The following is a 26,414-nucleotide window of genomic DNA, read 5'->3' on the forward strand; positions in this document are numbered from 1 at the left end:
TGCGCCCCGCGGGGCGGTTCCGGCGGCGGCCGGGCGCGCATGCGCATACGCGGGCGCCGCGCTGCGTTGCCATGAGACCGGCGGTCCCGGCGATGGAGCCGCGCTGGAGCAGGTGGGACCCGCGGCGCGGTGCGGGGCGGCCCGGGGGGGGGGGCGGCGCCGCGCAGCCCCTCTGCGCCCGCCGCGGCCGGCCGGCCGGCCTGCCTGCCTGCCTCCCTCCCGGGGGGTCCCCGCCCCCCGGCCGCGGCCCCTGCCCCGGTGCGGCCTTGCCCGGCGCGGCGCGGCGCGGCCTGGCCTGGCCGGCGCCGTCGCTCCCGTTGGCGGTTGCGCGCGCGACCGCGAAGGCAGCGTCAGCGGCGCGAGCTGCTTTCGCGACTCCCCGGCCGCTTCTTTCCTTGGCCGTGCTGCAGTGCCGCGGCACCGGCTGGGCGCGGCGGTCGCTCGAAAACGGCTTTTTGCGAAATTGTTTTTTTTTCCCTTTTTTCCTCTCCTCCTTGGGCTCAGTTACACGGAGGACGCCTTGTCATAGCGCTCGCCCAAACGCGTCTGAGACTGCGCAGAAAAGCAGACGGGCCGTTTGGGAGCCTCTTGAGCAAATAGTGTCAGGCTCCAGCTCAGGTTAGCAGATTTCATTGGGTCTATCGGCATATGGCTTTACAAGTCAGGCAAAGGCACGTTTCACTAAGTATTAATAAAATGCTCTGAGTAAGAATGTGGTGTGGCTTATGGCGCTAATATCAGTTTAACTAATTAAAGAACATTCATGTCTGAAGTCATCAGCTACTGTGTGTGACTTGAGGGACCACAAGGTTAGATTCGTTGACTGTAGTGTTTCAGCGCTCTTTTATTGTTCTTGTAGGGTTTAACTTGAATTCAAAACATCGCTGTTTTGACGAGGTCACCCCTGCAGGATGCCACACAAGATTGGCTTTGTAGTCATCAGTTCATCAGGACACGAGGACGGCTTCAGTGCAAAAGAGCTGATGGTTCATGCACCGACGGTGAACGGGTGGCGGTCACCAAGGTACTGCAAGGGAGAGCAAAGTGCATAATTTTGAAGTACTAAGGGAGTTTAAAACGAGCAGGAGAAGTAACGTGCATGTTCAGAGTAGTTTACAGCCTGCCAGATGAAACTGATTGTGAAAATAAAAATCTAAATTGCTTTGATCCTGTAAAATCCTTATCCTGAAAAAGGCCTTGGTTACCACCTAAAGATGTGGCATCACATTTAAACAAAGTCCTTTAAAAGAAAGAAAGGAACTATTTTTGCTCTTGTCAGTCTTCAGGGAGTTTGAAACTGCTTTGGCTTAATATTAAAAAACCTAATCTTCTTGGTGCTTCCTGTTGATACATATGGCACACTTGGACACGCACAAGCTAAAATGAAGAGAAAAATATTTCTACTCTATTCTTTGATTTATGTTTACCATATTTGTAATGCTAAGTTCATCTATTATAACTTTGGAAGACTTTATGATTAAATGTTAATGAAGTTGGAAGTGAAGTCATCTTTAAAGATGACTCAGAAACTGTGTATGTTTTTAGACTCTGTCAGTATCCACAGGAGATTGTTCTGCAGTTGGTGGAGAGATGTCGAATACGAAAACTACAGTTACTTGCTCACCAGTATATGATTTCAAGCAAAATTGAGTTCTACATCAGTGAAAGCTTGCCCGAATACTTTGCTCCTTATCAGTCAGAGAGGTTTCACAGACTAGGGTAAGTCAAAAGAGACTAACTGGTTGTGTTACTGTAATTAGAAAGGCCTCAGGAGCTCGTAGCATTCATTATGCTTTGCATGCAATATTGACGTGCTGTACTGCAAACAGTGAAGAACAGATTCCATACTTGTGTAGATCTGTGACAAAGCTGAAGACGTAGGTGTGCTTGGGGATAGAATTTTACTCAAGGTGTTCAGATCGCAAAAGACAGCTACAGCCTTTGACAGACCTCTTTCTGAAACACTTCAGAGTTATCTCTCTTTGCTAAATGGACATGTTTTCATCTTTACACTTGCACAAGGGAGTGGTGCACCCACTGAAAAGAGAACACGTGTTGATTATTATATATTTTATTTGTATTATGCTTCACTGGAAGCATCCACTGTGGATCCCTCCCTCCCTCTCTTCCTCCCTTGCTGTGAAGCAAGTCTGTAAAGTGGTGCTGAGGTGATTTGGTTTTTTGTTTTTTGGGTTTTTTTAAGGGCATGTTGTAGATTATGAACACTTTTCTCAACTGACAACATACTTTGTTTCAATTACAAGCAAATTCTAAAATTTACCAAAATACTAATTTGAGGAGCCAGAATGCAATGGCATTTTACCTGCTTACCTATTAATTTTTCCTTCTCAGTTACGTCCCTCTGTCAGACAATGAAAAAACTGGATTCAAAGCACGAGAGTTAAAATCTGTATATATGGATGCAGTTGGCCAGTACCTAAAGCTGATTTTCCATAAGAATTATGTCAATAAATACAACCTATACAGTCAGGTAAGTTAAATCAGAGTCCTCACCTGATAAGCTAGATGAAGTAAATTTCAGTAGTATAGGACAGGCATTGAAATCTGCTCCCTTGATTTGTAGAAACTAAAAATGCTAATTGAAAGCTCTTGGGTTTATTTATGGTCTCCTTTAAAACAAAAAAAAACCCACAGAACGTTTGGAGTGGGTTGGAATCATGACCCAAAACATGCAACCTATCCAGAACTAATGAGTCAAGTGCACAGCCTATTACTGCTTTTTGTTTTGAGTTTCAGGCTGCATAGTAGGCTTTGCGGTGAAGACAAAACACTTTCTCTGAGATCAGCTCTTTGGTCACCACAAACCCCCACTTAGTCTTTAAGATCCGATATGGCATTAAGTTAAGTTGTTATAAAGTCGTCCAAATACAGAAAAGGTGAATATCTGCCTCTTAGTTCTACATTGGCTCTTTTCATTTCCATTCCAGACAAGAAAAGGGAGCAACTGATGGCTGTGCAATGTGATCTGTAGATTTGGTAATAAATTTTTAATGAAACATGAGGTGCAATTAGCACTTAAAGCTTTTATTTGGATGCATACCACCCAAAAGACTACAGGTCCTAATTTGTTTGTCCACACCAACATGAAGATGATTTTGCAGGAGACATTACAGTTTGGTCCTAACCAAGCAGATTCATTTGCTAAAATATTGCTGCCACATAAGGTATTTTCCAAGTGAAAATATTTCTATGTTTAAGAAAAATGTTATTACTGACTCATTGAAGTAAAACTCATATAAGATGAAGACAAACATAATACACATGTAAACACGAAGAGTATTCGGGAATCTCCTTAAGAAGATTTACAAAGTTCATTTCTGACAACAGAAACATGATCTGCGTTTTTCATAAAACAAGCAAGCAAAACAATCTCGGAGCAAATCTTGCGTTTTTTTTTAACTTTAGCAATTAAGTGGGTGAACGATAATGTTAACATCCAAAGCAATTTTGCTGAATGTTTGTTTTCAGATTAATTTTGTAATCAATATTAAGAATTACACATTTTCCCATGTTTAAGTAAAGCTAAGAAAAAGGTTATATGAATCACTACTTGATAATATTCAGGAGATTATATTTTTGAGGGAATATCAGCACAAACTGTCTGGTGACTAGTCGTGCATGTATATTTAAGCATGCTGTTTTGATTTTCATAGGATAGGAAAAAAGTAATGAGCCTGTGCATTTACATCTTCTTTAAATCTATCCCAGGTTGCCCTAGTAGCCATAAATATTATTGGAGATCCTGCAGACTACAGTAATGACAGCAATAATAATGTAAGTGTGTAACAGAAAGCATGCTTGTCTTTTTAATATCGCTACACGTGTTCAGTTGCAGGGTTCTTGAGATAACAGAGGGCATCTTTCTTCTAATAATTCTGTGCTTTAGCAGAGTTGCCATATATCCATTTTTATCTAATTATGAAGCAAGAAAGCTCCCATAAAATTTGTGCCTCTTTGTGGAAGCAAAAAACAAAACATAATTAATTGCAACACTTGCATTTTCAGCCTCTTAAAATTAATCTATTTCCGTATGCCCCAAAACAGAAGTATGCTAAGGCTCATAGCTCATATTGATTGTTATAAGTCATAGTTCCTGTCCCGAACGTGCGCATGATGTTGCTGAACTTGCATTAAGATTTTCTTTGTTTCCCCACAAAGACTTCAAGAGAGAAGCTGATAGACCACTACTTAGGAAGTAAATCAGATGATCCTGCCTTAGATGGGACATACTTTGGGTAAGGATGCTATTTTGCATATACCCTGGCAAAATGTTTACTCAGTCTAAATTAATTCTCAAACTCTATATTTTGTTAGTTCCCTGGTAGCAAAAAAAGTCATATGCTCAACCTGGTCTATTCTGGATTAGCTGAAAGCTTATTTTATTAATTTTATTTCTTCAGGAAGCCTGACTCCATTTCACCTCTGGATGATTTGGCTTTTGACATGTACCAGGATCCAGAAGTTGCTCAGATAATACGCAGGCTAGATGAGAAGAAGCGTGAAGCTGTCCATCATGAACGCTACGATCATGCCAAGAAACTCAAACAAGCTATTGCAGACTTGCAAAAGGTATTGTTGAGTGAGTGTTCATCTCTTAGACCCAACAGTTTTCCAGTGGTCTGTTAGGGTAGTCTTTAACCTTAATGTTAAAATGGAGTTGTAGTGATTTCCAGTATGTTTTAAAAATAATAATGTTAAAATCGGATAACTTGATTTTAAAACTTGGCTGGAAATACTGAAACGCATGCATGTATGCAATAACGTGACTCCAAGCTAACCTGTTAAAACGTTTTCCAGGTAGGGGAACGACTTGGACGGTATGAGGTAGAGAAACGCTATGCTGTAGAGAAGGAGGATTATGATCTTGCTAAAAAGAAGAAACAGCAAATGGAAGAGTATCGCCTGAAGGTATATCAGCAATTGGAGCTCCATAACCTTCTGGATCCAGAGCTGATGGTGGGTATTGTTATTCATAATTCTGAATGCTTTATCAGGTAGGTGTTGTAAGTGGAGATGGCAGAACAGCCAAAAGAAATTCAGGGGATAAAACTCATTGCACAAATATTATACGTCAAGTATGTAAAGATTTTATTTCTACTTAGACTGTGAATTTCCCCAATGAAAACTTGCATGTGGCATTTTATGAACATGCTTAGTTCTCCATAAATTACGATGTTAAGGCCTAAACCCAAAAGCATTAGACTCCTAAAACCTTTGCATTATTTCAGGGCTACTCAGTCCCCATTCGTAAGTTATTTTCTCATGTTTTGAAGTATTTCTCACTGTGGATATAAGAGGCTTGTGCTAGCATACTGCTGACCATACATAATTAGTGACCTATGAAGAAGCATAAAGTACATATAGTTTTATACTGTTCTCAGTATGGGGGGCTGTTTATAGTCTTTCTCTCACACTGTCTGTCTGTCTCTCACACGCACAGAATTATTTTGTGATTGTTTCATAAAGCTGTATCCAGTGCAGTAGTTGTACCTCTATGAATGAGGTCTGGTATTTATTTGAAAGCAGCAAAAGTTTTCGTGACTGTCAAAGTTGTAGCTGTAATAACTTTGATTTTAGTACAACGTACCACCTTAGTCTACAAAATCTCCTTCCCTTTTTCAGGTTCGAAGACTACCTGAGTTGCCTTTGGAGCCTGTGATTTATGCTGATAGTTCTCAGCACACAAAAGCCATAAATTCACCTCCTCCTGAGAAAACAGAACCACAAAAAGGAGAGCCACGGAAAGCAGAGCCTTTGCTGGAAGAGAAGGCAATAAAGCTCGCTTCTCCTGAGCCCATTGTTCCCCACCAGTCTCCCCCTCCGGTGGCTCATCCCACAGCCTCAGGGGAAGAGTTTCCCAAAGATAATGTGAGTAATGCACTTTTGTTTCTGTAGAAATCTAGCACAACAATTGATCTTGCATTCAGCCTTCCGAAACAGCATGGTCTTTTGTGGTTATTCGCATGTCCTGTGTAGTATCTGAAATTGGCTCTGTTGCTGAGCAGTGCCATGCTAATAATTGCTGTTAGCCTTTCTCTTCCCTGAATCGCTTTGGAAGTTTCTACAAATCTTCATTGAGACTGAGGTAAATAAGGGTCATACCTGATTTACAAGTAGATGAATGGAATCAGATAGACACTAAATGATTAATCAGAGGTCACAGAGCCAATTTAGTGGGAGAATGGGCAACAGGTTTCTGCCTGCTGCCCTAATGGCTTAATAAATCTTATTCTTAGAGATCATACTGTATGAATCTACAGAAGCATGGGAGTTTGTTGGAAGGTGATTATAAGGACAGTGACAGAATGTGGGTGTCACATCTAAGGAGAGGAAGAAAATAACAGTATCTAGTTAGATTGACCTTTTTTGTTGCTATTCCAGCTTCTTGCGAAGCTAATGAAAAGACTTGCATTGACTTCAGTTGCAGTAATATACTCTCTTAGCTGCATGTTGACATAAAATAATTTAACAAGTAAAGCTTTGTGGCTTGCTGACTTCCTCTCAATGGAGGGTTTCTTCTGTAGGTATTTGTATTTCCACAAAAGGCATTTTGTGTATGTTTTATGATATTCTATAGATAGAATTAGTGTTTGTGAATAAAACTATCTCTTCATGGTGTTATTGTGGGAATTTCCAGATCTGTACTTAATTGTTGAGCGATACTGCTTTAAAGGGGAAAAAAATCGATTGAATTGAGGTGAATCCAGTTAGTGATATAACAGCTTCACATCAAAGTTTGCCATTCCAGAAATGACTTAATCTTCTCTGTTTAGGTTGAGTTTTTACCTTATGATGAGAGACCTCTTCCAGCTATCCGTAAACAACCTGAGGAAGGAATTACATACCTGGAGCCAGAGACGACTGAAGGGAATGTCAGTGACACTCCAAGAAGCGGCATTACCGGAGAGCCAGAACCATTAACAGAGAAGGCACTGAGGGAGGCCAGCCCCGCTATTGAAGTTTTTGGAGAAGCCTTGGTAAAGAACAGCAAAATAAACACGTGGATTATTGTAATCTGTATTGAGTTGACTTGGCAAGCACCTTATGAACAAAGACCTGCTGATGATTTTCACGTTTGAAGCTGTTATCTAAATATCCGAGATTAAAATTTGACCTTGGATACATGGATGCCTGTTTTCAACATTTACATGACCCTGTAGTTTTTTATGACTGATTACTTTGTGAGCAGTTCAAAAATCTTACATCGATTCAGTTCGTTCTTCTGTAGAAAAGAACGTAGCAGATATTGAGAAGTAGCCTGCTTTAGGGTGCACCCGCTGCTACAATATCTGTGACTATTGCCACTGTGAATGTGATTGGTAGGGAGAGAACTCATGGCCAGTCTGAGGTAGTTTCTTGAGCCTGTACTGTTAACCCATTTTCTTAGTCGTATTTCCAAAAATGCGAGCAGGAACACCTCTTTTTGTAAGAGCCCAGTTTCCTGTAGAAAGTGCCTGGCATTTGAATACTTAATTTCATATATTCTTTTAAGGCTGTTTCTATATAGAAACATTGCACAGAAATATCAGTATTGGCCATTTAAAAGGTGATCTTGCTCTGTGTTCAGGTTTCAGGAGCGTATTCCAAGACATGGTCGTATCGAGAAGATGCCTTACTTGCTGTATATAAGAAGCTGATGGAAATGTCAGTAAGCACTCCAAAGGACGATTTAAAGACCATGCTGAGGGCTGCCATTTTTCTTGTAAGGAGAGCCATAAAAGACATAGTGTCTTCAGTAAGTAGTGATACATTTGATAAGAAAAGCTCCCTAGCCTGCGATTCGCGCAGAATGTTGCATCTGCTCTGTCCCAGGGAAACTGTCAGGGCCTCACGCGGGTAGGGTCAGGTTTACTCGGCAGTAAATCAGATTTTAATAGTGAGAATAATTATAAATACAAAAAAAGTGTCCTATGCTATAAAATGTTTTGTTGCTTAAAATTACAGGTGTAATGAAAGAAAAACGTGGGTTCATACAGTTTTTACACTTAAAATTTGGAAAATACACACATAGAGGAGAGAAACTAGATATTCCGATATTTTTAAGTTGTGATTGGTGCAGACTGATTTCTGTAAACTTCAGGTCATCAAAAAATTGACAGAATTGAATTTAGAAGTGTTATATGGGACACTTTAAAAGAATCTATATACATATTATTGCTGATGTCATATTAGTCTCTTTTCCAGAGACTAATAAGCCGCTATTACAGCAGTTGAGAAGCCAGATCTCTTTAAATTATCAATTTAACTCTGTAAAATGCTCCAGTGAACATCTGACAACTAAAATTATAGAACTGTGTAGTTAAAACACGTCTAATAGTTGAAACAAATAGTTTGTGAAATTTCATTGAATGAAGGAATGAATGAAAAAAGAAACATGGAATGTCAACCTTTAGTTAGACAGGGCGAAGTCTGGCTTCCATCCGCATGGAAAGTAATGTCCTGGGCTGAGTAATGGATTTGGAGAAATGACTGCTCACGCAGCAAATATGTACTGTGGTTGAGCTTTTTTAAAAAGTTGAAATAGAGCAATGGAGCAGACAGAGTGAGCAACTTAGTCTCCAATTTAGGAGATTAAATTTAGCCCAGGGAGAGTTAGCCTTCAGCTAGGCTTTAAAAAAGAAAAAAAAAAATAAAAGCTATGTTGTTCATTATAAAATAAATTCTGAAGCTTTTCACCTAAGCCCTAAGCACATCTTTTCTGGAAAAGAGATATTTGAAGTGGCTTCCATTAATAGTGTTACCTTATTTCTAGATTCCTGCTGTTGTTGTTTAGAGCTACAGAAAAGATTTTACAGTATTGCCTGAAAACTGGGATCTTTATGGTTATTTTCTTCAGTGCTTCCCTTTTTTCTTTTTAATTCAGGTTTTTCAAGCTTCCCTGAAACTTTTAAAAATGATCATTACGCAATATATACCAAAACATAAATTAGGAAAATCAGAGACTTCTCATTGTGTGGAAAAAACACTTCCAAGTTTGCTTTCTAGAACAGGAGACTCTTCAACCCGTCTTCGCCTTGTGGCTTCTAACTTTATTCAGGTTGGAGCTTTTCTTCAAATTACGTTTTGATTGCATTAGCATTGTGAATGTCACAGAGGTTATACTTGGATAACATCTAATCAGACTTCAACTCTAGAGCTCGCTGCTGTGAAGGATTATGCCTCATATGCAAGGCAAAGGAGTAGAACCAACTTAGTTTCTCTGCAGTATCTTTTCTGGCAGTGTACCCTCCCCTTTCTTGCGGAGAGAGTGTGAGGAAATACCTGTTATCTTGTAATCTGCTGCTGCAGATGCAGGAATGCTGTTGCTCATTAATTCTTTTTATTAGTTGCAAGTGATCTACAGAGAAGAGAGCAAGCAAGTCCCTACATACTCCTCAGATTTCTCTGTTGCAATTTGGTTGCATTTTTGACTGAAAGAAAAAACAGATTCTTTCCCAAAATAATTGGTGCAAAATTGTAAATGAGCCTCTTGCATTTGAGTATGAGTTTTATGGAGTTACTTAAACATAGCTTCATTAGCAAACAGGGATTAAATTGAAATAAGTATATGGTGTAAAAATCAAACGTAGCAAGAGCATAAAAAAAATGCCCGTTTTAAAAGACACAGTCCATTCCTTGTTGAATGTTGGCAATGAGCATTTGTGAGCAGCTGCTAGAGGATTACAGACTCTCTTTTCCAGTAGAATTTAGAAGAAAGAACAGTAATTCTGTGTGAAAATGTGTTAATTCAGTCCCAGGAGAGTAGTAGGTGAGTCACTGGCTCTGGATTATTTAACCTTACTTGCCTCCACACAGAGAGGACAAGAGTTTTCTTTCACTGTAGACTTAACTAAAATGTTAACAGGGTTATTGTGTGAAATGCTCTGGCATATCACTGGAACCCCAAAGGTGACTGATTACTTTATGAATACTACCTGGCTTATTTACAATAGATTAGTAATTGAATATTTAAAAGGAAATGAGAAAATGGTTACAGACATATTCTCATAGACAGGGCAGGGCTTGGCCTGCAGAGAAGGAAAATATGTTTATTTTGTATCAGCGCTAATAGTTGAGACACTGCCTAAGCAGTTCTCTGGGGACGGTGCCAAACAGAAATAATTATGACCAAGGCTGACCAGCCAACCCTGTGACAACTGCATCCGTCAGTAAGGAAGAGGGACTGCAGGAAGCCATCGTCTCCTGGAGTGTCTGTCAGCTGACAGGATCCAGGAGGAGGGGTGCTCCAGGTTATTAATCGGTCTGCTACCAGCAAAGAGATAAACACTGGGTTTTGAATAATAGCAGAAGTTAGCCTTGGAGGTTTTCCAAAATAGAATGCAAAATTACAAGATGGCATATGTCTTCCGCGCTGTTGAGATCAATCTTGATGCATTGTCAGGACTTGGCAGCCTTTGTGACACTTCTTATTTCCTCCTCAGATAGTTCAGCGTAAGATGGATTTCTTTCAATTTTTCTTACAGCACGGTTCTATACCTCTTGCTCATCTCAGCATAGCTAATATTTTACCTGTTTCTCAGTGGCTTTCTCTTTGATGCCAAAAGCAAGACCAAACATCTGTATAATCTTCCCTTTGAAGCCAATGTAAACAACTTTTGACTCCTAAAATAACAAACAAGCAGTCACTTCTTAGGGAAGGTTTACTTCATTTTACTTAACTCGCTAAAGTAATTTTGAATCACTCTGCTTTACAAAGGCAATTCATCTTCCATATTTAGTATTCTGACACACATACTGGTTCTCTGTATGTTTATAGGAAATGGCACTGTGTAATGAAGTTAAACCTCTTCAGATTGTTCCAGTTCATTTGGTCCAGCCATTAAAACCGAATTCCCCAACACATCTGGCAATGAGTCAAGTGGAATTAGTGGAACACCTCTTGAAAGAAATGGGAACTGAAAACTCTGGGTTTACCATTGACAACATCATGAAGGTAGGAGTCCGAGTTTACAACATCTTAAGTTCTTTTCTGTTGCTCTTGGATTAGTGTTTGTCTGTCCCTTTTAGAGCAGTTGATAAATTACCGAGAGAGAACTAATGAGCCTCTTGGAGGTGATGCCATACAGTGTTATGAGGAAGCATAATGCCAACACAGAGAAAAAGCATCAGTTGTTCAAAATTTGTTTGGAAAAAACTGTCTGTATGAAGACTTCTCCCACTGCTGTGAAATAATTGTCTCAGTCTAAGAAACAAGTCTTTTAAAAAGATAGGGGGGATGGGAAAAAGCTTTTTTTTTTCTTTCTTTTTTCCCTTTTCAGTTTTCAACAGGTGCTTTGGAACACAGAGTTTATGAAGTACGTGATACAGCACTGCGGATTATCTTTGATATGTATAGGAAGCACAAGGCTGCTATACTGGAATATCTTCCTCCAGATGATGCAAACACTCGCAAGACTGTTCTCTATAAAACACTCTTTGATGGATTTACTAAAATAGATGGGAAACTTACTGAAGCTGAAATTAGGGTATGTAATAAGATTGTAGATCATATGCAGCTACTTTAAACATTATATTCAACTAAGCAATACATTGATTTCATAGCTATATTAAATATTGAATGACACCTGTAGCAGAATATCTTAATGTATATTGTTACAGTTAGTCTAAAAAGCTAGTGTTCAGTTTATTGTTACATATGAATAAAACTTACAAAGAATACAGAGATAGTTCTTCTGGAAAAAAAACCAATAACTTTCAAAAATATACATTTACTGTTTTTTGCTGGCTGGCCTTGGTAACAGTAAGCACAGAAAAATTGTGATGTCTTTCTTCCAGGTTAGTACAGAGGATTTTTTTTTGTGGGTTGTTAGTATAACTGCCCAATCATTCAGTCAAGGAGGATATTTCTTGTGCTGCATTGATCATTTGTTCTATGCTGACGTCTTATGTTTTGCAATCTCCCTATGTGATAGATGGTTCAAAAGCTGTTGTAACTGAAGGAGCGTTTCTTGACAGGCACAGAAAAAGGCAGCCACAGAAGAAGCAGAGAAACAGAAGATGGAAGAAATAAAAGTTCTGCAAGGGCAGCTGGCAGCTCTAAAGGAGATACAAGCAGAAGTTCAAGCTGGAAAGGTTAGGGTTGTGTGTGTGTGTGTGGGGGGGGGGGTTGTGTTTTGGTTTGGTTTGATTTTTTTTCCCCTCAGGTATCCCAGGTTGAGATGGTCTGTAATGAGACAACATTAAAGCAGAGAGGTCTCTAGGACATACACTAAGGGACCGACTTTCTTCCTTAGCAACCAGCTTTTAAATTTGCCAGTTTGTTTTTCCTAACACAGCATAAAGATTGGCTTCTTTTAGAACAGCTTTGTCTATATTATGGTAACTCTGGGAGTGTCTCTAGAAGTTTTAAGTGTTCTTGTACCAGCTAGCGCATAGGAATGGTACTGAGTGCCTTAAGACCCTCCAGGAGCATGCTGTACTGCGCATCCGTTGAGTTTTACATCTGAATCTTAGAAAGGTAGTCAGCTACGTTAGAGACAGGTGGTAGGACTGTTTTCCTTTCTCAGCAAAGGATTGCTGCCTCGATAGCTGAAAGATTTACTGTAGGACCAGAGGCATGAACAGTGTAAAGCATTGGCTCTGCCTCTAAATTCTTAATTCCAGAGAGAATTTGGGATATAATCTGTTCTCTTTCTCCCTGGAAAGCATCGCAGTCATTAAGGAAACTACTGACTTAAATTTCTCTGTTCAATAGGAAAAAGAATCTGATTTTCAGAAGTCGAAGAATCAAGGTAAGTAATTTCAAATAATATTAAGAAATGTAGAGAGATTTCAAGTCATCCTTGAGGCACTGTAGATGCTTAATGGATTATTGAATCATCTGAGTTAAAAACATGTCTGAGTACTTTGGATTGGCTGAAGCTCCACCTGTCCTAGAGATAACTATTAAGTTTACCAAGAAAAAACAAAACAAAACCCAACCTTACCATCAGCTAACTGGTTAACGTCTAATAACAAATGAGAGTGTGAGAGTGACTTGACTTGAAACCATTTTAGATTTCTCTCCAATCTAAAGTAAATCCTTTACTACATTTGCAAAATAATTACAAAAATCTTATAAATGTGGATCACCAAAGCTGCAGTTTTCCAGCTGCCTGCAGGTATGGTGTCCTTAGTGTTTGTTTTCCAACATGGAAACGGTATACTTCTATTAGGTCTGTTGCTGTTAAGGTCTGGAGAAGCAGTAGTTCTCTGCATGCACAAAAATTAATTAAAATGTGACCTTGGTTTTAATAGTTTTCTTTTTTACAGGTTATCGGGTAAATGAAGGGCCACAGCATGCAGCAGCAGAGATTCCAGATGATCGTTCCTCTGTTTCAAATTATTTAGATAAGTAAGTTAGATGAGCAGCTTCTGATCACTAAACGGGGTAACTCACAAGCTTGTAGCCATAATAACTTTTCTTCACAAGACAGGAGCTAGTACCTTGAGCATTTAAATAATGACAAATTTTCTTCTAACAGATTTGGAAATACCAGGGAGCAATCCTAGATGTTGCTTCTCGCTGCTTGGACAGCGTAACCTTGAACTTGTTTTCTGAATAGTTGTGTGTGTGTAAAGAAATAGCTACAATGTAATGGTCTACTGACAGCGTAAAAATAAGGCAAAGACGTACTGGAACGCTTGTGTGTGTTGTAGGATTAGGGCACAGAGAAAGCGCCTAAAGCTTCTGGGATCGTGAAAGCCATTTAAGTCAGCTGTTCTCAATGCTTTTGTCAAATTATGGCTTTCTATAGCAACAAATGCTTTTAAGTTGTACTTACCGTAAATTATATAGCAGCATCTGTTTATGCCCCACCCTAATGTCCGTAATATATAGGGGAAGTAATTTGTACCAAAATGTTAGCTGCTTTTCAGAATAGAAGAAATGGGGCTCATCCCATTTCAGTATATAGCGTTACTGATGTTTGATGGGTTTTTTTGTTTGTTTGCTTGTTATTCCTAGCTTGTGCATTTTTTGTGGTGAAAGGGATGAATCCTTCACAGAGGAAGGATTGGATCTCCATTACTGGAAACATTGTCCTATGTTAACCAGATGTGAGCACTGCAAACAGGTCAGGCGTAAACTTTTTATAGCTATTACAGTCATTAAATGTTGTTATTCTGGTTTTAAGGTGCTAGGAGGCATTTAACAGTATGGTGGTTGAATTTGCAATGCAGTTGTGTCATCTTGGATAGTGCTTTTAGAAAAGAGCAGCTTTATGAACTGGATTAAAAACTTGACTAAAACTTCATTCTCCCTTAGTCACCTTGAAAAGTGAGACTTTGCTTCCAGAAATCACATAAGTAGTTTTTTAAACACAGCGCAGTACCAATCTTTCTGTGCACCTCTTGCTGTGTTGCAGGTGGTCGAAATAGCAAGCCTGACAGAGCACTTGTTGACCGAGTGTGATAAAAAGGACAGCTTTGGGAAATGTCAGCGCTGTAGTGAGGCCCTTCCAAAAGACGAGTTGCCCAAACATATTAAGAGCAAGACTTGCAATTGTGAGTAGTTTTAAAAAGGAAAGCTGTAATTCAAAAGTGGAGTTGGTTAAATTTTCAAATACTGCGTATTTTTGGCAAATCAGACCACTTCTATTTAGGTATTGTACTGTGGATTTAGGGTTCTAACTACATCTTCAGGAGTTGAACACTCTCAGCGTAAACACGTGTGTTTACCAGTGCTCCAAGTGCTTTGCTTCCATGAATGCCTGTGGGGAGGGCGTGTGAGAAGAGCGGAAAGCCACTACCCCAGTCCCTGCAAGTTAAGCCCCAGACGCTTGTGTGATAACCGTCCTCCATTCCGTTTCATTTAGTTTCTATGCAGATGATTAAACACAGGACTTCTTTGAGAGCAGTTAATGATAATAGGATAGCAGCTGGTTTAGTCATAGTGTAGGTTAAGCTCTTTGTTGTACAAATCCTCCTTCTGTACTTGAAAATTAGCCAGTCTTTGCCATTCTCATATTATTTTTCTAATCATTTCAGCTGCCAAACCAGAAAAAGTGGCAAACCATTGCCCATTGTGTCATGACAACTTTTCCCCAGGAGAAGAGGTAGGATTGCCTTCTAGATTGATCTTACTGTGTTATATCACTGGGATTGAATTAGCGTCCTCTTATAATACTGGGTAACACACACAGATTTAAGAAATTGCCTAGATTATTACCAGGGTCTCTAATGGCTATCCCACGCTCTGGGTACCGTATCTGAACCGGGGTCGTCTTCTACCCTCCCAAGTGTATATGGGAACCACAGGACTATAGGCTATTCAATGCTGGTCTTTCTCCTCCTGACCCCTCTTGGAGAAAAGTAAACATCTGTTGTCTTTCACTTATAAATCATTAACAAAAATAAATTTAGCTCTGTCTGAAGTGTTCCATACTATCAAGACATGAATTGGCCTAATTTGAGATTTTTCTGAATATTTAGGAAAAAAAAAATCTCTCTGTATGTTATACATATCACCTAAACTAGACTAAGCTAGTAGACTGGAGGAGTTCTAATATACCTTACAGCTCTCCAGATTCCTAAGTCCTACCAGATTCTGTTTGTTCAGCCCTGGCATTCTTCAGTGGCATTATGCAGTTTAAAATACTGCAGCAGGATTGAGCACATCTAAAAGGTGATTCAAAAGTAAGATTCCTCTCCTTTGGGTATGAGAAGAAAATGAACATAAAGAAAGTAAGCAAGAGCTGCTGTAATTGTCAAGAGAGAGAGCTGGGATGACCCCTCTCTACTTTCTACACATTGTTTCCTGTAATTGCCTAATGCTATGAAATCTCTGACATACTAGCTCCAAAATATGCTTTCAGCAATTGAAAATAATCATTGGTATTATGTCAAAAGTTAGTAGTTCAGAAAATACTTAACATCCGTTTCAGTATTTTATATGAATCATCTAGCATTACATTACAAGCTAGGGTTTAACCAGTTGTGTGTATCATTTAATTTTCTGGAAAAGTTTATATTTTTAACTGCTTTGAATTCAATCGTTAATTAAGGAAGTTAAAAACAAACAAACCCAAACACCACACCTGCTTTCGACTTCTTGAATCTGTTTGCTTTTTATTGTGTTGTTCCTTTTAGGTTATAATACCAGAACAAGTGAATATATTAATTTCTACCTTTTTTTTTTTTTTTTAGTACCACATAAGATTCTCGTACATGCTATAAGCAAGCAAGCTAAAACACTATTGCATAAAGTATATGTTAACTTTCATTTTTACCATGTTTAAAAGTATTTGCATGTGTACATTGTGATTAGATAAAAGATTATTAAATTCTCTGGTTTTGTAATATCACTACTTTTTTAATTGACTGTAGGCCTGGAAGTCTCACTTAATGGGCAAAGATGGCTGTAGAATGAATCTGCGGAGGTTACCCATAATAAATAAAAGTTTTCCGGCGCAGTCTGGTAAGATATTTTTGTAATGATTATGCTTTTCAGCATGTTGCCATTATTTAGGCAGAGTGTTTCATCCTTGAAAGCAAATTGGCCTTTAATTACTTGTTCAACATGCTTTTTGCGTTTGTGTAGCCTAATTGATATTTCTTATGCTGGTATAGACTATAATATATACTTAGGGAGCAAGTTCTCCTCACTGTTAAATCATTCAATACTAACAATTTCAAAATGAGGGCATTAGTTTCATTGAGCGGGAATACTGGCATGTTTTTTAATATATCAGTTCAGTCTTCTTTCTGTACAGTAGCAAGCTCTGAAAGTGTTTCCTTACTGCAGTTGCTCTTAGCCACTTTCACAACTGGAAAGACCCTGAACAAACCTGTCAGCTGTGATACTAAACAGTTAACATTATGGAAAGCTCCTGAACACTGACGCAGTGAACTGAAACCTTGATTTGGCTTTTAATGTCCAATCAGAGGATGCAAATCTAATCCTAACCACGGGATGAATGGAATAGTTAGTGCTGCGTAGTGTTTTTCCTTTTCAGCTTGGAACCAGGAGCTAGGCAGAATCTATGACTGTGTAGCAGCTTCTCCAGCAAAGAGAAATCGATGCTTATGTCATATATTCTTTTCTTTTTTAATGAAGTCGTCTTTATTTATGAAGCATGTGCAAAATCCTGAACACAGAAGTTAAACAAACAAGCTATTTTCACTGCTTGCAGTACCAAAGCTTTTTTTCTAGTAACCTCCAAAACCTTTCCTCCTTCAGGCTTTTTTCTTGGTTCTTTAATCTGCTGCATACTCAGGTTGTTGCTAGAGTTTCCTTCTCTTTCTCTCACCCTGAGCTCTGCTTTGCTCCTAAACGCATTTCACAGCTACTCCAAGTTCCTGGAAAGAAGCGTTCAATTGTCTCTTTCAGCTGTCAGAAGTGAATGTGGTTAAACCTGACCATTTCCGATCTTTTTAACTCAACCTACCATCACGTCTGTCTGTCTTTGGCCTTGCTGTTTATACTTGTTATTAAGAAAGCTAATTAGCTTGTTGCTGTTTAGAATTTGGAAATATGGTCAGAAGGAACTTAAACCTTGTACGGATAAATCTGAAACTCCAGAGCAATTTCCTAGAGATAGGAAGGGAACTCTGACCATGCACTCGTACCACTCTGCACCTTGCTGTACTCAGAGGTTAAGGATTCTTGAACTGGAGGCCCACCCGCTCGGAGTTACTAGTATTGGTCCTTCAGACATAACATACTTTGACAATCAAAACGGTAATTAAAATTCAAGACTCAGACTAGATGTGCTTGCAAATAATGATCTGTATGTTCTCTTCACAGGCAAAACAGGTGGCCTGTATTTAATGAAAACAGGCCCTTCAGGAGCAAAAGCTCGATCTTCCTCTGTAGGAAGCAAGATCCCAACCCCAAGAGGGGGCCCGAATAAAAACACTGGCAAAATGTACTCAAAGCGATGACATGACAAGTATTTTTCCTTTGTCTTAATAACTGGGCATGTAACTGTTAATAGCTGCCTAAAAATTGTGGACAACTTATGTCATCTTTTCCATTTGACTACTCAGAGCTGTTCACCAGCCTTGAGCAGTGCTTGTTTATTTTGAGTACCCTGGTAGCGAGGTTTTATGTTAGCTGTCTGCAGAGCTGTGGTTTTCCCCCAGAATGTGCTTGTTAGGAACATGCAGATGTTCTGGGACAGAACAGCCCGCCACATTCCCTGTACGGCACAAAGGCGGCCGTGCATTATTCTTACTCGCTGGTTCCTCATAGTAAAAAACTCCCCAAAGAGTATAAAGTTAACAAGGTCAGAATCTGCACTTACTGTTGTTGCAGCCAGCGCAGAGGCTGTGTCCTAGTTAGTGGATTTCTTCGGGGCTGTGGTTCTAGCAGACTGGTTTTGAGATCCAGTAAGGAATTTCCCCAAGATCCCAAAGCCACAGTCATTCCTGTTTTGGCTTTCTCTTGGGGAAGAGCAAGAAATGCATCGAGCAGAAATCATACCATTTTATTCAGGACAAAGCTGAAAAGCATTAGTTCTTTTGAACTAAACCTAACACTTGTTTGCAAATATGCATCCTGAAAGTTTGGGAAATAATACCTGTATTACCTGACTTTATCACTTGATCACCTCAGTGTAATAACTAAAATATATTGCTAATAGTTTTCTACCAGAAATTGACTTTATAACACTCTGAAAGTAATAGTGTCACTAATTTTTTTTGTTTGTTTTAGCATCAGGTATTAGCGGTAGAGGAATAGGTCATGAAGTGAAATGAATATACTGGTTCACTTGTGAGATAGCTCTTCCATATGTATTTCTGCACTACATCAGCACATTTACAGAGAATTCCTCGCCATCCGGCTTGAGAAAACACCACTGAAAATACCAAGATACATGATGAACAAAACAGGCTTGTTACAGTTGCGTGGGTTCCTTTGATGCAATGGTGGTGTTGGTGTCTTAGCAATACTATCATTTATCTGCTATGATGCGCTGTTAGAATAAGGCGACGTGAAAAATACATCTTCGTTAGCTAAAAGGTTCCTTTATAAACGTAGTGAATAACCCCAATACGATCTCTGTTATGGAGGCCATGAAACAATAAGAATAGTTTAAGCTTCTTGAAACCAGTATAGTTAAACTATGCAAGATCTTGGGCATCCAAATCTAATGTGCCCAGCATAATTAAATAGTAAGAATGCACCTATGTCTATATTCACAAATCTCTGTGAATATAGACATTCGTCTATTTATCTCAAGGTCATAGGCATAAATTATGCTTTCAAATAAGGTCACCTGTAAAAAGAAATACATATCAGGTGATATGAAATGTATATCTCAATTGATCTAAAAGACCCATATGATCATGTATAGATAAACCAATTAATGGGTAAAGCAACAGTTCCATAAAATAAAATTCTTCCCCATCAGTTTGCTTAGAAATAATAAGAATAGAAATAATGGAGAAATTGTAATGTAGTTGAGAAAAGTTGTAGGGTTTGGTTTTTTCCTACTCCAAATCCTATAGCATTAATCTTCAGTTTATTTGCTCAGTTAGGACGTTTACAAGTAGGGCCAAGAACCGGAGAGATTTTTCAGTTGTCTATTTCTCAGTTACAATGTTTCGGAGTAAATAAGTGGAAGAATCATGTCACTCTTTGGAGCACAGTTTAGTCGTTGTGCCACGACCTACTATATTTTGATGGTAGGTGAGATACTGTCAGCGTGTTTACAACAGCTGCCTTTTTCTTTCTTGGTTTTGTCACGTTAAACTTTCTTTCAGCTAAAAGGGGCAAATTTATAGCCACTGTAAAAGCTCTCAAGTCCGTTTATTTGTGCTGGGCTCTAACATCGGTTCCTTCGCTGGGAAGGGGTACTCTTTTTCTCTCCAACTGATTGGTATCCTTGAGCACCTAGGTAGTCGGCCGAAAGTGCTAATTGACCACGGAAGGAAAGGAATTGGATCAGGCCGGTTTATACTATGCTTACGCTAGGCTTTAACATTCCTAGAAGCATTATTCTGAAAGATAACTTTGCTCCTGTTAGTAATAAAGGAGTCTGTAATTGTACGAGTTCCAGCATGTTAACGGTTCTCAGTGAAACGAATCCTCCTGCGTAGGTCAGCCCAGGCCCCAGAGGTGACACAAGCCATTTAGGGCTGGGGATTTGCTTCTGCTGTTGAAGCCTGGCCTGTATGCATATTTGAAGTTTAGGCTTTTAAAGCTAGTATGCAACTCCCAAAGCGCTACTCGATGCCAAAAATTAGCACCAAATAAGAAAGCTAAAAGGCTGTCTGGATGTTGCCATATGACATGCCTTTACGTGAGAAATAACCTGAAACAGCTTTTCCGTGCTGCCTCTCCTGCTGTGCGTGAAGTGCCTTTTTTAGTCCACGTGACAAGAGGGTTAAGCTAACCTGCAAGAGTCCCCTTTGGTAGCTAACAAGAGCATGTACCTATGGAGTTACCATAAAATTATAACCGTGCTTTAAAATCTCACACTGTTAATTTTGAAATACTCCCCCAAAAGATGACTCCTAAAAAAAAAAAAAAAAAAAAAAAAAATCCGAGTAGGGCCTTGGAAAGCTTGAATTAGTACATTAAAACCCCTTTTTTCTACTTTAGTGTACTTCTCAGCTCGTTTCTAAACCCACCTCTGACTTTCTCTAGTTAGATCGTGATTGAAGTAAACATCCATAGACTACAGCATGCAAGTGTTTTATTAGCTTCAAAGAGAACGAACTATATGAAGGTACAATGTATGAAGCCTTATATCTAAAGCAACAATCCTAACGTTTCTACTTGTAAAGTTTAGGCAGTTTCTTTCTAGGATAGAATTAATTGCTCTCTTTCTGTGTGCACCACAGGTACAGGAATATGCAATCATGGTAATATAAGGGGTTTGGGGATTGTTTTTTTTTTGCCACCACAGAGTGAATTTGCAGTAATGTCTTGTATATACAGCACTGATTTTGTATTGTACAGTTTTTATAGTTTGCTTGCAGCCTTATGTACAAGCTTCTGAATTTTACAGGTAGATCAGAGTATTTGCATTTTTATATAATTATTTCTTTAATTCTCCTTAATATATAAATATATACATATATATATATATATATATATGTTTATTACCACTTAAGTGACATAGGTTCCTATTTTAGGACCTGATTCCTTATGCAAGCAAAATAACCATTGATTTTGCTCAGAGATAAGCATGTGCGATGGACTGCAGGCTCATGGGCTATTGCCCAGAGTGTATTTTCCTTTTGGAAGTAAAACTGTGAGATTTTCTGTGTATAAGTTGAATGAAAAACCTGTTTGCAAGGGACCTACATATTTTCTGGACTGGCCAATATACTATATACATTGAATTGGTAAATAAGACTCTCTATTGCTCTTGAAGCATGGCTTTTAAACTCAAACGAAGAATAATTAAAATAAAGCTAATCAGTTAAATCCTGCATGTAGCAGGATGTGTGATTACTATGTTGTAATATTTTGGGGCTACCTTTATAAATATGGTTAAAAAAATTTAAGATCTGATAAAATAAACCTTATTAATTTGAATTAGAGTCATATTTCCTAGTGCTGACTGATCTGAACAGCAGTTGGGAGTTGTATGAGGCAATGTTTCAGAGACCTTCTCTCAGGGGTTTTGGTTTGGGGGGGGTTTTGAGGCTTTTTTATGGTTCTGAAGCATCCTTTGGGTAGCACTTGTTTCTCCTGCTTTTAAGTCATGACGCTTTACTGCTACCCTTTTCATCAAGGACATGTGCTCAGACTCCCCATCTGCCCGCTCAGTTGTTGAGGCTCCAGAGAGGGCACAATAACCGCTTTTCTCTTTTTTCCCGTCTTGGAGCACGGCAATTATGCCTTAGATAGGAACCTATGCAATAAATCTCTGCAGCTTTTTCACTGCGGGAAGTTCTCAGTCCCCCCCGCAGGAGATTCCTGCCTCCTCCCTGCGCTCCTCGCCACGCAGCTCGCGGACCTTACCAACCCACGCTAGAGAAGGGAAACCACATGCGTACAGACAAGAGCATTATAAAGCCTTTGGTCAGACAGCTTCTAAAACAAAAATGCGTATGCTTGGGCATACCACATTTAGTCTTCTTGTTGCTTAATAGGTTTTTTTTTTCCCCAAATCAAGAATAGCTTTTTAGCAACATTTTTAAGAAATTGATTATTAAGTATTTTAGTGTGTGTAACATTCAGTGAGATCGGTAGGTACCTATAAACTTTAAAAATGCACTCCCAAAGTAAGGTTTAAAGATATAAACTACTGAATGGTAAGCATTGGAAGTGAGAAAGTGGAAATTTTTTAAGACCTGAAAGGGCCTTTATTAAGCAAAGTAGTACCATTCATGTAACTTTTTAAAGGATGATTTAACTGGACTGCTTCCTTTCTTCTTATAAACAGCCTGTGTTTTCTGCTGTGACAAAATAAATATTGGAGTGTAAAACACAGGTGTGTTCCTGTGCCATGAAGTCTAGAGCAAAATATTCCAGAGCAAAAATCATCTACAGGGGCAGGTCTCGCTGACGGAAAGAAGTTCTCCAAGCTGTTGGACTGGAAAACTTAAATCAGCAATGATGTTGCATCATTATTAAAGAAAGAACAGACTGTGGCCCCCATCTAGTGTTTTTTCCATCTGATATGTTTTTTTCCATACTGTATGCTGAACATCGGCCAATTTGTTTTCATCCGTCTAAACTGCAGAGACTGTTCAAGAGCAGCCAGCGTCCCTGCTCGCAGGAATGGGTCTGATCTCAAGCGGCTGCTTGGAGTTCCTCTGCGACAAGAAAGCCTTTATTTGAATTACGCAGTCCTTAAGTATTGGACCAGCAAGCAAGGTATTTAAGTCATAGAGACTCTGTCACTAGCTTTCAAGAGAAAAAGTCACATATATTAAATATGTAAATTATTTTTATTGCAGTTACTTAATAAAATACTGTCTAGCAAGTTTGGATGCATCTCTGCATTTACAAGCTGTTACAGCAGAAGTCACAGTACTGTGGGACCGGAGCGAGGACAGAGGCAGAGGCACTGTAGCTTCTTAGGAGATCTATAGTGCACAGATTCAGGAAACAAGGTGCTCTTTAGCAGTTTCATGCCTCATTTGGGGGTTTAAAATACCATTTGCTGAATCAGCAGGCAGAGCGCATTGCTGGCCAGGTGTTGGTTGCTTCATGGGAGAGGTGGGACCTCGGTGGCCAGTTTTCTCTCTCTTTTCCTGCAAAGAGTTATATAGCACTGGGTCTTGGCACATGTGATTAATTACTGGTTTTCTTCAATGGTCTTGGTTGCTTCACTTTTCATACCAAGCAGGCCTGAGCTTAATTTTTTATTTTTATTTTTTAACGGGGTTGGCTGTACGTGAGCCAGTGTCGTAAGTGCTATTTTGGCTACGTGTGATGAAAAGCTGCAGTGTTTGCGGCAACGTTGGGCAACGTGGTGCTGGGCTAAAACGTGATGTGAGGCAATGGAGGCACCTGCTTCCTCCTGCGGATTCAGCTGCCGTCGCCCCGCTGTACCGACGGAGAGCACAACTGCGGCTCGCTCTGCCCGGCGGCGGCGGCTTTTCTGCTGAGACACGTGTAGTCAGCAGGGCCTGGCGGCTCGGCTGTGCTCAGATCAGTGGCCACGGGCCATTTCATTACGGGAACTCTCAGAATGTGTTTCCTCAAGTAAGGCATTCAGATCCCCTTGGCCTTATTTCTGCATAAATATCCAGGGGAAAGAAAAGGAAATTTTGGAGGGAAACCTTCAAATTCTGTCACAGAATCAAGTCCGATTTGCTGTCTTAGACTGATACGATCACTTGCTGGGAGTATGAAGGGGAGTGGGAAAACTTGAGGACTGGGAGGAATTTTCTGGAGGTCTGCGGACGTGTGACGAAGCAGCTGGGATCGCCCTGCCCTGCTCTTCTGCTCTCGGAACTCTGTTCCGGCTTCGGCAGAGCCTGGGAAGCGCCGCGCAGGGGCTGCTCTCAGCCTCGGGAAGAGGAGCGCGTCGAGGCTGCGGCCCTGCCGCGCGGCCGCCTCGGGGCCGTTTACCTCGGCCCTTGGGAAGAGCTGTTGTCCTGGGGAGGCCGAGCAAACCCCGGCGGAGGATTTCGAGGGAGGTGCCCGGGCTGCCGCTGAGAAGCGGGAGGCAGCGCAGGAGGACCGCAGCCGCTTCGGTCGCGAGCGCGCTAGCAGCTGTGGGCAAGCGATGGGTTGTGCACAGAGCGCTTCGGAATCAGCAGCTCCCGTCTTCGGCAGATTGCATTACGTGAAGTACCAAAAATCATCTTACCGGCAGTAACTAGAAAAAGTAGTATAAAAATGCCAGAACATATCGTAACGAGGCAGACCTGTTCATCAAGGTATTTTACCTCCTGTAAGGTAACAGAAATGTAAGGTGCTTGTGCTTCTCGGGTTGATATTTGGCTGTTAAAATAACTTCTTGAAACAGCACCTCCGTTCTCCTGCAGTTTAAGTCAGTGCAAGCTCTTTGCCGCTCGCGTTCCAGAAGCAGAGCGTCTGCGTAGTACCGTTCCAAGGAAGCGGTTTCAGAAAGGCGGCGCGGCTCCGGCGGGCAGCTCTCTCCCGTCAGTGCACGGTCACGCAGGATTTCGTGGGCGGCAGGGAACCTCTAAGACTGGGGGGTCTAATACTTGCGGGATTGTTTTAAGGCTCAAACTTTTACTGGCTAGTGGCCCAGTAAAAAAAAAAAAAAAAAAACACATTTCACATCCCTCTCGGGCAAAAAAGTGCCCCAGACTGTGTCCAAACGGTTGGTATTTTTGCTTCTGCTCCGACTCCTGTGAATTAGCACATTATCTGTCCCGAGGCCCTCAGGCTGCTCAGGGAAGGAACCGAGTCTGTGTTGATTTATGGAGATCGCCTGTACCGCAGGGCATCTCTTAAAACACACGGGCAGAAGCAGGGATACCACAGCCCGGCTGAGGGGATGTTTCACATCTGAACAAAAACCTGCTATTTTTTTTTCTGTGACCCCGCAGAAGAAGCCTTTTATTCTGCTGGACCCTGTCAGCGGCGGGTCTCGGAATGTGGTAGCTGGCAGGAGCGCAGGAATTACGGGGTTCATGCTGTGTTTATTACTCAGCGTGGGGGGTTTTCAGAGCGCAGATGCCTTTTGCCCTCTGCCTTCGGCTCTCAGCACGTGCTGTTCCTGCTGGCCGGTTTACCGTTCGCGCAGGTTCTTGAGGGATGTGGCCGGGGCCATCCTCTCTGAACGTACGTTCGGTCTGGGCTTAGCGGCGCCGCGGAGAATTTGGAGAGCGTGTTCCGCTTCCCCGGCGGAAGGCCTGAAGGCGCAGCGCTAAGCGGAGCGCAGCTCTCCGCAGTCGTACCGGCGCTGCGCTAAATCGTGTCCTGCAGCGTTTTGGGCAGGTTCACACGGAGACGAGTTGCCTGCGCTCCGCACCGCCATCGCTTACGCCGTGCTGCGCCCGGCTTGGGCCCTTCCCCTTCCCGCAGCGCTGATTCTCCAGGGATGTTCCGTGCTCCATCTCTGAAACGTCCGCCGCCCTCCTTCAGCAGGCGGATCGGCCCAGCCGGCTCTCGGGGCAGGAGCTTTGCGGTTGCTTCAGCGGCCTTGCTGCCCTGCCCTCCCCCTTGGGCGGCTGGTTTAGAGGCGTCGCTGGTGCACGGGCGCAGCAGGGCCGCCGGCTGCCTTCACGCCGCCGCGCTCCCGAGCGCAGCGGAGGCACCGCGGCCGTGCGCTGCTTGCCTGCCGGGCTCCCTCGGGCCAAACGGAGCCCGGAGCAAAGCGCCGTTGAGCGCCCTGACCCTGCCCCGGCGGGGACGGAAAGCGGGAGCTCGCGCTGCGTGGGGTAGGCGGGCCGAGGACTCGTTCGGCGCGCTGAAAGCCCGCTACGCCGGAGAGCACTCTCCGCGGCTATCAACGAACGAACGAACGAACCCCTCAGCTTTGGGGAGAGTTTGGGGAACGAGGGGGAGCAGGAGGAAGAGAGGGAGGTGTCAGCAGCTCCTTCCACCCTGGAAGGAGGAGCTCTGTCCCCGGCAAGCGAGCACGGTGCTGCCCCGCAGCGCAGCCGCCCCCTTCCACGACCTCGCAGCCGTGAGAAAGCGGAGGCAGAGCCGTGCCAGCGAAGGAGGCTCGTGTGCCTGCGCCGCGGCATCCTCCGCGACAAGGATGCTTTGCACTGCTGCGTGCAAACCCCAGCCCCAGGACACCAGCCCTACGCTCAGTAGCTATTTGCATCAGATTTAAGCAATCCTCATCACCGCCCTTTCGAAATAACGCAGCAAGCAGCCTTTAGAAATAACACGGCAACCAGGAGAGGACCCGGTTCACCGTTTTTCCGCAGCGCGCAGAGAACGGGTGATTTAAGGGGGAGAGGAGAGGGTGTTTTTTCTTATCTGCTATGCTTCGCTGCTCTCGGTGCTCTCCTGGTGGTGCTTCCACGAGAGCGCGATCCCTCTGCTTTCCGAGTCTGTCCTGGTGCTTTGCCACCTCCGC

At 41.6% G+C, this 26,414-nt stretch overlaps 1 protein-coding gene across 9 annotated transcripts; it reads left to right on the forward strand.

The window, feature by feature from the left end:
- The first annotated feature begins 29 nt into the window (after positions 1–29).
- CEP104 (centrosomal protein 104) lies at positions 30–24,642 on the forward strand. 9 transcript variants are annotated; one of them, XM_067310881.1, is made up of 22 exons: positions 44–112; positions 860–1,024; positions 1,546–1,719; positions 2,353–2,491; positions 3,730–3,795; positions 4,180–4,256; positions 4,422–4,590; positions 4,819–4,977; positions 5,644–5,889; positions 6,795–6,998; positions 7,589–7,756; positions 8,885–9,058; positions 10,778–10,954; positions 11,280–11,486; positions 11,977–12,093; positions 12,716–12,752; positions 13,273–13,354; positions 13,967–14,075; positions 14,367–14,505; positions 14,989–15,056; positions 16,327–16,417; positions 22,451–24,642. In XM_067310881.1, the coding sequence occupies exons 2-22, from the start codon at positions 912–914 to the stop codon at positions 22,504–22,506; spliced, it is 2,772 nt and encodes a 923-aa protein (XP_067166982.1). In that variant the 5' UTR covers positions 44–112; positions 860–911; the 3' UTR covers positions 22,507–24,642. The 9 variants fall into 9 exon arrangements, with proteins under 9 accessions (XP_067166988.1, XP_067166986.1, XP_067166982.1 ...); XM_067310879.1 differs by lacking the exon at positions 22,451–24,642 and adding an exon at positions 17,747–18,614; XM_067310880.1 differs by lacking the exons at positions 44–112; positions 22,451–24,642 and adding exons at positions 513–618; positions 17,747–18,614.
- Positions 24,643–26,414: the final 1,772 nt, after the last annotated feature.

Source organism: Apteryx mantelli, chromosome 26 (assembly GCF_036417845.1).
Source record: "Apteryx mantelli isolate bAptMan1 chromosome 26, bAptMan1.hap1, whole genome shotgun sequence".
NCBI lineage: Eukaryota > Metazoa > Chordata > Aves > Apterygiformes > Apterygidae > Apteryx > Apteryx mantelli.

Excerpts from the sequence above, each read along its gene's own strand:
- CEP104 (XM_067310879.1), top strand. The coding sequence starts at position 912 with ATGCCACACAAGATTGGCTTTGTAGTCATCAGTTCATCAGGACACGAG. Across the intron at positions 3,796-4,179 it reads GTAATGACAGCAATAATAAT|ACTTCAAGAGAGAAGCTGAT; the intron begins GTAAGTGTGTAA and ends TTCCCCACAAAG. Across the intron at positions 4,591-4,818 it reads CTATTGCAGACTTGCAAAAG|GTAGGGGAACGACTTGGACG; the intron begins GTATTGTTGAGT and ends AACGTTTTCCAG.